The following is an 11,159-nucleotide window of genomic DNA, read 5'->3' as shown; positions in this document are numbered from 1 at the left end:
TTCAGTTTTGTTCTGTTTGCACTTGGGAAATGAAGAGCCAACACATGTAGGCCGGCATCGATAGGTATATGTTATTCTAATTATCCCAGTAGAAAAATGCATTTTCAGAATCAAATTCCAAGCCGTATGGTTTCCGGTGCAATTTTATGCATTTTTTTGCCCTCTGTACATATTTTTCAAATTATTTATAAAAAAATACTTGTTACTTTTTACCAACTAATAGTTTGTTTGCACCCTCTCCCACCTCTTTCTATTGGTTGACGATTGCTATGTCATACTACCTCTGTTACAAATTATGTACGTCTAGGTGTGTAAAAAAGATAAGTTCCTATAAAAACTACGGACGATAAAGTAATATCCAACGTTTTTTCAGGTCTCGGAGAACCTAAGAACACTGAGGTCCATGGATAGTATTGCTTCGTTTGTTTTTTTAGTTGTTTCTGTTGTGAGATAACTCAGAACCTAAGGGGTGTTTAGTTTTTAGGGACTAATTTGTAATTTTTACATTTTATTTCATTTCAGTCTCTAAATTGCTAAATACAGAAACTAAAATAGAATTTAGTTTCTGTATTTAACAATTTAGAAATTTAAATAAAATAAAATGAAGGGTTAGTCCATACAAACAAACACCCCCTAAATCTCAGTATAAATTTTACGTAGGACCTCGCCGTGGCCAGTGGCTTGAAGAAGATACGCACTGTCTGCACTCTGCAATTACTATTCGAGCCCCTTTATATGCTGTCTGGGGTTCGTTGCGACGTTATCTCGAAATCACCACTTTTCTTTGTGAGCTGCCTTCAACAGCTGGAGCCATCAAGTTACCCTTTCGTTTTCAACATTCGGAGATTTGATCCAAGATTTGTGCCCGATGTGATCTTGTGCAACCAAGAGATTACTACAAGCCCTTCGTTCTTTTTTATTTGTCGCGTTTTAGTTTAAAAATAAACTAGCGACCGATAAATATTTGAGAACGAAGGTAGTACAACAAGACTTCTTTCGAAGTTTCAGTATCTTGAAAGTTTTGTCTGTTAGATGGTCAGTGATGTGGACCGTATAAAATTTTCAAGGGAGCTATTGATTGTAACTGTTGTAGGAGTATGTTGCTGCTGATGCACTTTTGTAATCCTTGTCAATCCAATTTACGCTGGTTGCAGACTTGCAGCTAGTTGCCTCTGGTCAGTCCTGCTGTTACTCAGTTTCATGTAAATTATAAACATATAAGCTTTATTCACTTTGAAATTCTATTGATTAACTGTGCAAGAATGCATCTATGGTTCATTGCTATACAAGAGACCCCCAAGTGTTCTGGGTCCTAGAATGCATCTTAGTGACCAGTTCACTTAGAAAATGATCACCGACTGCTCTCTAGAAGTTTAGAGTTTCAGAACCAAGCAACCAATCATGCTTGGGGTGCAAGTGCAGGTGACAATCCAATTTTTTGTATCGACGTGCAACATCATGTCCAAGTATAATGTATGTATATGATGTATATATTTTTTTACAAGGTCTTCAAAAATCAAAACTTGTTCGCATTGGGCCAACGTCAGAACTCCCGGGGGTCCACGAACAGGACGCTAGGCGGCGGCGACGTCGCCCAGTCATCGTCGCCGTTGCCAGCATTGCCACCGGCGGTGGAAGTACCGAGCTTTTTGATGCACCAGACGTCCTCGTCGCACGAGAACTTGGGCCAGTGCGGCACTACGGCCTTGGTGGGGTCGTCGGGTCCGAGGTCGGCCGCCAGGACGGCGCACGCGGGGTTCTTGCGCGCGACGTTGTGCGCGTGCCGGCAGAGCGAGCGGAGGAGCGCCGGTCCCTCCGGTCCGGACATGCGGAGGCCGTAGAGGAGGTAGGTCCCGAACGGGCGGAAGATGTCGGGCACGGAGGGCACCTGAAGCCACGGCGCATGGCGGTCGAGCGCGCGCGCCGCGGCCAGGGACGCGCGGAGGAGCGTGGGCGCGCCGCCGACGCGGAGGCGGAGGGAGCGCGTGGCGTCCCAGACGCTGAGCAGCGCGAACGATGGCGTCCGCGCGGGGTCTTCGGGGCCGCCACCGCCGCCGCCGCCGCGCTGGATAGCGAGGTACGTGCCGAGGGTGAGCTTGTGGTTGAGCAGGGCCGGGAGGTCGGCAGGGAGGAATTCGGCGGCCGAGGGCGGGAGCAGCGCGGCGTAGGCGGCCGAGGCGAGCGGCGGGGGCAGGCGCAGCACGCGGTGCGCGCGCGGGATGCGCACCCGGTGCCGGTGCACGGGGTGACCGAGGAATACCGGCCTCCGGAACGGCGCGTACGCGAAGCGGCCGGTGAAGAGCGCGAGCGACGCGGCGTTGGACTCGGTGGTGGCCATGGTGGCGTACGCCGCGCCGCGCGCCGCGCACCACGACTCGGCGTGCCGGACCAGCTCCGTGGCGATCCCGAGGCGCCTGCAGCACAACGGAGAGGAACGAAGGCGACCGTCAGCGCACTACCCCACGTGGTGGTGGTTGCATTGCTCTCGCGCAATGTGTCAGCGTCTGATGATTTGTGTATAGTGATTAGCTCGGGCTAATTGGTTTAGTTGTTTAATCACCTGTGGGAGGGGGACACCCTGAGGCCAAGAAGGCATGCCACCTTGACAAACTGCTTTGAGCTGCCGCTGAAGCTTTGCTGCTTCTTCCCTCTGCTCACCATCCTGGTGCACGCCTTGATCACTCCGACGACCTCGTCTTTCTCCCCATACTCAGCAACCTGCACAAATCAAGCACACTCATGAGCATCACTGTCATGCCGCAGGCACACGAGATCAAACTGGAGCGTCAATGGCGGCGGCTGGGGTGCATTCTGTGGTGTGTGGTATAGTAAAATTACCAGCATCACGTTGTCCGTCGCATGGCGCACCCGGGCAAACGGGTCACCGATCTGCTCGACGTAGAGCGACATGCCTTTCTTCTTCTTGCTGCTCCTCGTCTTCTTTGCGCCGCCATCAAGGTCGGCGACAGGGTCAGAGCCTTGGTCGCCAGACAGGCCGACCTGGCACAGACGCTCCAGCTCCTCCACAGCCCGGAGGTCCCTCTCCACGTCAAACCCCCTCACTCTTAGCATCGTCTTCTTCACTGGCTCTGCTTCGTCCATCACTCCCATGCCTCTCAACTGTTTCTTGCTAATAAGTCTTGGTGATGTCTTTTTGCTGTTTCTCAGTAGATTGAACAAAGCAAACACAACTACAAGCTTCTTGAAAGCTCTTGTTGAGTGCTTCTTCTTCTTCTCACTTTGGACTTTGGAGGGAAGGAGCTGGGCACTTATAGGAAAGAGCTTAGTAGGCTGGGGTCTGTGGGGCCAGGAGAAAACAATAGTAGTGATCAGTGGATGATATGCAAGGTTGCTGTTGTATAATAGATTTGTGAGCTTGATTTGATCACTAGTAAGGATTAGTAAGGTGGTGCTGATTATGATGGCAAACCCAACATAAGCATGGCATAGAATATGTCTCTGTGCTTATCTAATAATGTAGGGCCAGTTCCTAGCCATCTCTCACAACTCACATCCCTCTGCAGTTCCATACTTCCATGTATAGCTGTCCTTAACCACCACTACTTAATTACGAATGATAAGAAATGGGAGGCTAGTAATTAGGAACCGTGACCAATTAGCTATATAGATGCGGTATTATTGTTGTTACCGAAGCATGCATATACACCTACGGATTATGCTGCCTAGCTACTCTGTGTTGAAAGATAGTAGGAACGCTGCTATATCTAAACAAGTGAGATTCTCCTATGTGTTTTCTGTGTATGCTTACTAGCTAAGCTCACCTAGCTTTATGAACATTGATGAAGTTAGATAGCTGGAATGTAGGCCAAAACCTAGAAATTCCAGCTAGGGCATCCAAATATATGTTGCGGGCAAAGCATTTATGTGGATCAGTACCCAATCAGGGTATAATCTTATGGGCGTTTGGATATTTTGAATGAATTAGAATCTAAATGTATTAAGCTATTTGGCTTAGAACTTATTAATTCACGACTTTGTAAGGTTCATAAATACAAGCCTATCTTAAATTTTTAGAGTGTGACATAGAAACTGATTCTATATATTATCATACTATATTTGTACTCTGTAAATTATAGCACATTTTTGGACTCGCTTCCCTAGAGCAAAATCTCCCTTAAATGACTAACAATAGTATACGGATATATTTCATATATAACTATTTTTGTTTAATTAATCTATACCTAAACTATAAATATTAGAATGAATTTAATTCTAGGACCCAAACGGGCCTTAAGAAATATAATCATATATACCTACCTAAATATAACTGATGTGCCTAGAATAAAGAATGGCTAGCTCTGCTGATTAGAGGTGTGAGAATGTGTGCTGTCGCATACTTCATGTTTGAGTCATCAACTCTGGCTCAAATACGAGTGACTTTGTTTCATTGATTACCCCCACAGAGGATCACATCTCCAAGAGGGGGTAAATTAAACTTCTCTAATTTTTTTTGCGATAATTAAATTCTAATTGCAAGCTCAACTTCAACAAGCGTCTAATATGTATACAAATTATTTGCACCCTAATTTTAAATTCTATGCTACAACGGCAATTCTAAGAAAATAAAATCTTGAAGTAAATTGCATAACAATAAATGTGGAATGTAATGCAAGGGTTTAGAAAACTCCTCATTTTTTCCCGAGGTCTCGGAAAGTCAGCACTCCCCACTAATCCTCATTGGAGTACTTACGCAAGGGTATCACTCCTCCTTAGTTCGTGCAAGGACTAAGTGCTCTCTATGAGATGGTTCTTCATCTCTCTGGCATGGTGAACAACTCATAATCATAAACAAGTCCCAAGCCAGGTACCACAATTTCTCTAGGTGATCATCGCACTTTGTTCGCCCCCAAACCATCTAGATGATGTGGATCACAAAGAGTAATAAACATAAACTCTCACTTGATTTTAATAATATGAATGAGATCGATGGGTGCACACTAATCACTCTTGTTTACACCGATGAGGATGTTAATCCCATAAAATCCGACTCTCAAGTCTCTCACTATGCAATGGCTTCTTATCACACCCTATGTAAGTTGCTTTGGCTATTGTAGGGGGCATAGACAAGTGTATTGGCCGGTTGCTAGAGTATTTATAGTGTCCAACAAGCCAACGAATAGTTACATCAAACTTAATCTGAATTCATGACTGTCGAACCATTCAATGTTCACCATCGGACCACCTCGCAAGGTCCGATGAGACATAACAATAACTATTATACTATTGTATTGCAACTAGCCATTTTAGCACTGCCTTGAGCGTATGACCGTCAGACTAGTCCAATGTTCATCTAAACCTCTATGTCCACTACACAGAATCATTGGATCCATCCACTTCAGTTCAATGAGGTAATTATTCACAAGATCTGATGACTCTGTAGAAGGAACCCTAGCATATATAGTGTCGTTGTATGGTCCAATGCATGCCGTCTTACCAGTCTGATGCACCCTTAGAACTCTTGGGTTTGATCACACAAACCATCAGACCTAATGCATTGGTACAATGAGATACTATTTATAGGGTCCAACAATTGGAGTGTTCTTGGGCTATCTATTTGGAGGCGTCAGACCGATCCACTATGGTCTGACAACCCTAAAACTTAGGGTGTAATGCCTCGAAAACCCATCTAACCTATCCAAATTCAAAACCTTAGAAATGGATTTTGATCTTTACTTTGTTGGGGCCTATCCTAAGCCACCTAGAGCTAAAGACAATTAGTGTACATCACACTAAACTCATTAGACTTATATAGGACTAGCTACTAGTTCATGCCCCCATTTATAGTACAGTCAAAGTAGAAACAAAGTCCTAAACTAATCTAAGTGCCTCTCAACTCCAATTTACACCAAGAACTAGTCCATCCTTGTATTTCATCATTTCCAAAGCCGCAATGACATCCATAAGTAGGTCCATTAGAACCATACGCTGCCCAAACTATACTCCATCATTGTAACCTAACTCAAATATGCCTTTGCAAACCACACATTAGTCACAATAATCTTATGTTGCCATTAATCACAAAAAAACACTTAAGGGCCTAGATGTTTTCACCCCAAGTGCTAGTAATTAGTTCTATTGTGGTAATAATTGATCTATTTTCATGTTGTTGTTAGTTGTTGAAAAATAAGTGAATTTTGCCCTTCTTTTCTTATCATCAAAACCTTTTTGGGTTACTAACTCCTTTTTAATATACTCCCTACGTCCTAGTATATAAGGCATAACTGTAAGGAAAATGGACACCAACCCATTTGACTAAATGATTTTAGTGTTTGATGATCAACATAACTTGTGGACTAATGTGTTTGCTAGTGTTTATGTTCATAGTTCACTGGATGCGAAGTGGTTTTGGACTAAGGCAAGGAGGGAGCAACACCTCAAAAAAGACAACAGAAGACTCATATATAGAAGACTTACAAACATTAAGCAAAGTCCAAGACATAAAGACTAGAAGAGCCAAAGCAAAGGAGATTGAAGAATAAGAAGATTGGCTACTTCGGGTGCATCGGACCAGTCAAGTGTGCACCAGACCGGTTACGCAGAATGTGTATTCTAGGCACCTGAGTCAGCTGGCGCATCGGACCCATCTGGTGTACATCTAGTGTACATCGGACCAATCCGGTGTACACCGGACCAATGGCTCAATGGTCAGCAATGGCTAGTCTCCAACAGTCATCTAACTTGGTAGTTCATCAGACCTCTGACGGGCACGGAGAATCAGTTAGACAACCAACTACTAGCTGATGCGGAGGAGCACCAGACTGGTGTAACACTCCAAAATCCTATTCTGGATAAATTAGAAAAACACAATTCATCATTTAAATAAATGTGTTTTCAAATAATAGAATACCTAAAAGATTCTTATGTGAATTATCGTTTGTGTTAAAGATCTATTCTCTAAAAATAGAATTAAGTTAATTTATCTCTTAATATAGATTTTACATAAGAAATTATATCATTTTAAATAAATATGTGGAGATTATAGATTTATTTTATTGTATTTCTAAAATGTGGCTATGTGTTTGAATTATTTTCTTTAATAATTATTATTGTCAAACGTCTTACATAAATTATTCATACTAAGTTTCATTTGTTTAAATGAATAAATTAATTAATAAAAATGCTTTGCATTCATGTTGAGTTTTTGTTTGTTGCAATTTATGCTTGAAATAGGAATTTTAAATTAGCTCTAAATTAGACTTGAATTTTAAATTTAAAATAGAAAGTGAAAATTAGAAATATAAGCTAATATAATGTATCGACGTATGTTTGATTGATTTGTTTGTACACACGTCCTCTAGGTAAAGTCGATACAAATTAGGATATAGTCATAAGATATATAAAAAAAATACTTCTTTTAACTAGTGTGTAATACCAAAAAAATTAATTTAAAATTTAAATAAAAATATATTCTAAGATTTATTTAGATTGGAGGTCTAATATGATTAGTACAAATTAACAACAATATTATTGGAATAAAAGAGATAAGTTAGAGTTCCTAATAGATAGGTCATGATTGTAACAGATAAGTATCATATTATATCTGTAATGTAACCACCCATCTAGGATAGGATTGTAACTGATAAGTACCAGATTAGATCTATCATGTAACGGATTTGGTTTCGAGTTTGTTAAAGTTCCTAACAGATATGATAGTATTGTAACAGATAAGTACCAGATTAGATCCGTCACGTAACCACCCACCTCCCAGCCTATATAAATACATGCCACCATAACACCTCAAACCATCAATTATAGACTCATCTTCTCTATAGTCTCGCAGCAGCACCACCACAATCCAGACCATAGCAGCCCCCCCGCCAGCTAAGCTTTCAACCATAAGCCTCCATGACCAGCTCGTCGAAGTTTGACTCCCGCCCAAACTCTAGCGACAACTCCGGCGAGAAATTTCTCTCAGTTCGTTCATCTTCTGGGGCAACCCAGAACATCGTCGTGACCAGCTCGGCGAGCTTCGTCACCGCGTTTCCAGTTCATCGATCAGATCTCCAGTTCATCGTCAAAAACCGAGATGACCAGCAGCAACGCGAGATTGAAGGGTTTGATTGGAAGGTAAGTTAGTGGTAGGTTGGATGTCTTTCCCACCAAATAGGCTTGGCACTTCCCGCCTAATAGATAACCAACACTATAGGCCCTTTTTACATGCAAGACTCTCATGCAGCATAAATTTAATAGTAGATACAATCATGATAAGTTTGCATCAGTTAGGTCATGTATTTATAAACAAACATTTCACATCTCTAACAAACAAATCTAACCAATTAGATCACGTCATGTCACCTATTTCTGTATAGCCCCACTAAATTATTAAAAATATGATATCTTCTGGGTCAAATAATTTGTTTTAATTTGTTCAAATTGTGTTAGGTTCATATTAATTTTGTGTACGTAGTAATAACATTATTTTAATACCACATGTTCTAATCAATTAATTAATTAATTAATTAATTATTTGTTTAATTAATGTTAATTAGCTAGGTAATCTAGTTAATCTAATTTATAGTTGTAACCTACGCTTATTATAATGTTAAAGTGATTAATATCAACTCAAATATTTTAATTTAATACATTCTTAGTATAAATGCAACATATATTAGATTTATTGCGCCTAAAAATATTGTTTTATCCATGACTTATTTAATTTAACTCTGATTTGAGTGGTTCTCGAATCTACAATCTCGTAGCGGCGCGTAGAATATTCCTACGCAAGTTATTCTCATGTTTGGTGTAATTTTATTTTTATGTACTCCCTATCTACTTGTATGTATTGCTACGAGTAGCAGCGAGGTCATGAGGAACCCGAAGACCAACTTGGTGAAGTACTTGGAATCTAAAGTATAAGCCAAGTTGTGCCATTGATCACTCTTTAACTAATAATGTTCATGTTAATCACTGTGGCATGCTCAGGTTAATTTGATGGGACCCAATAGGTTTCTCTAGTTTTGTTTACCCACCTTGCTAACAAATGAACTATTGGGTACACTTGCTATTTCACTACCTGGTTTTAGGATTAATGTTACATCTGAATTATGATCATGTTCTAATATTGCTGTTGATTTAATTATTGATCATGATATTGTGTTAATTGGAACATGGAGCTTAACTTGAGATAATAGTGCTACCATAAGGGTGGAATGGGAGCCTTTGGCCAAGTAATTAGGAAAGTTAGGGAGAGATTACCTTACCCGAAAGGGGCAAGCGGGGAGGCGTCGCTGCGGAGTATAGGGAGGTCCTTGGGTCGGATTATCAGTAAAGCTTTTCGGACGAGGAATTCCTATACTTCCTTCTTTGTGAATCCATAGCGGGTTTTCTCGAATTAGTGGAACTTTGGAAAGGCCTCGCAGTGGATCCCTAGCCATTCATCTTGGAAGTGTCTAAGGGTGTAGCTAACCCTAGCTAAATGGGAAACATATTTTGTGGGTAAAGATGCGCAACCTTTGTAGAGTGTAAAACTGGTATATCAGCCGTGCTCACGGTCAAGAGCGACTCAGTACTCTCGCACGATTAACTTATGGAACTAAACTAAATCTGTCATATGCATTGCATCGTGGTGTCATTATTAATTGTGATCTCTTATTTAATTGGGTTGGTATCTACTTATACTTAGTAACTGCTAATAAAACTTTGACCAACTTTGAAAGCAATGTTTAGATTTAACCATCTCCTTTGGTAAGCCTTACACTTCACATGAGCCCCCACCATAAGTGAGCTCATGCACATTATTCCCCACAACTTGTTGAGTGATGAACGTATGTGAGCTCACCCTTGCTGTAGTCACATCCCCCAGATCAAGAACAGGGACCACAAGATGAGGAGCATGAAGGAGGCCGCGATGAGTTCGTGAGAGGTCTAGGCCGTCGTCTACCAGTCAACTATGGTTGCGGGATTGTTGTCTTCATATGATATAATTATTTAGCTATTTTGTACAGAACTCCTATTATATAGTAAAGATGTGACATTCGTTTCTGTACCATGAATCATCATATGTGTGAGACTTGATCTTAGCACACATTTGATTCGCGCCTGGATTTTCCCTTAAATCTGGGTGTGACAGAAGTGATATCAAAGGAATGTTGACTATAGGACGTAACTTAGATAGAACTTGACAATACTAACCTACTTACCTTTTCTACTCTGATTTTTTCTAAACTTTCCTTAATCTTTTCTCATCTATTGCTGCTTTACTCTTACCTTTTCTCTTTTAAAGACTAAGGTGGATTTCACACTTTGAAATCCTGTACCTAAAGTGACCCTTATGAATAGGAGACCTAATCTTAGGAACAAAAACAAAACTATTTTTTGCAGGTATCTATACGCTTGAATGCTTGTTCTTGTGATACTTGTCTGATTTGGTTCTTTGATTGAGTGTGATGGGTTGTGGAGTAATATCCACAATTGCATCTAAATACATATAGGCATAAAAATATATTTAGAAAGATAGATTATCCCTAATATATATAAACAAATTAATCTATCTTATAGACCCATCTTACCTTAAAAAGATTCTATCTTATCCTTCCATCTTATCCTAACCACTTTACTTATCTCATCTAAGAGTAACAACCATGATCTAATCCAAATTACTTAAATCTTATCTATTCTAATCTAGTCATACCAATCTAATATAGGTTCCATCCAATCTAATGAAAACTAATGTGATCTAATATGATCTAATAAGACCTAGTTCAATCTAATCTAATCTAGATCTCTTATCTAATTCATTCTCTTGCACTATCTAAAGGTTAGAATTGATTAACCCAAATCATTATTACAATTAAGATAATCTGGTTAGCTAATTTGAACTCTACACCTCAAAATACCCTTTTCTCACCTAATTCACTTAATACTAAATTAGTGCCTTAGACCAACTCGGCCATATACAATCACCTGACCATAAGGAACTACCTTACCCATCTGATAGTTGCATAACCCCTCTATTTCAACCTAATAACAAAACAGAGATTCTAGCCAACCTACCTCATGAAATCTATCCTACCCACAATTATCTTACTACATGTCCATATCTTGGATGGATACACCAAGACCGAAGGAGGTCAACCTCGACATCGAAAGATATGAGTAGAATCAGATATTCTGATGAATCAAGATTCACCATTCTGGAT

At 40.6% G+C, this 11,159-nt stretch overlaps 1 protein-coding gene across 1 annotated transcript; it reads right to left on the bottom strand.

Moving 5' to 3' along the window:
- Positions 1–1,203: 1,203 nt before the first annotated feature.
- Positions 1,204–3,300, bottom strand: LOC103626715 (probable N-acetyltransferase HLS1). Its single transcript, XM_008647103.2, has 3 exons — positions 2,839–3,300; positions 2,561–2,718; positions 1,204–2,414 (listed from the first exon to the last, which is right to left on the bottom strand). Exons 1-3 carry the CDS (start codon positions 3,109–3,111, stop codon positions 1,544–1,546), a joined length of 1,302 nt encoding a protein of 433 aa, XP_008645325.1. The 5' UTR covers positions 3,112–3,300; the 3' UTR covers positions 1,204–1,543.
- Between the last annotated feature and the right edge of the window lie 7,859 nt (positions 3,301–11,159).

Source organism: Zea mays, chromosome 5 (assembly GCF_902167145.1).
Source record: "Zea mays cultivar B73 chromosome 5, Zm-B73-REFERENCE-NAM-5.0, whole genome shotgun sequence".
Taxonomy (NCBI): Eukaryota; Viridiplantae; Streptophyta; class Magnoliopsida; order Poales; family Poaceae; genus Zea; species Zea mays.
The sequence above is the reverse complement of the archived record's forward strand: the minus strand, read 5'-3'. Positions and strand labels throughout refer to the sequence as shown.

Bases quoted from the DNA above. Each gene is read 5' to 3' on its own strand.
- LOC103626715 (XM_008647103.2), bottom strand. From the start codon at position 3,111: ATGGGAGTGATGGACGAAGCAGAGCCAGTGAAGAAGACGATGCTAAGA. The intron at 2,719-2,838 runs GTAATTTTACTA...TGATTTGTGCAG, and splicing joins CGACGGACAACGTGATGCTG to GTTGCTGAGTATGGGGAGAA. The intron at 2,415-2,560 runs GTGATTAAACAA...GTTGTGCTGCAG, and splicing joins AGGGTGTCCCCCTCCCACAG to GCGCCTCGGGATCGCCACGG.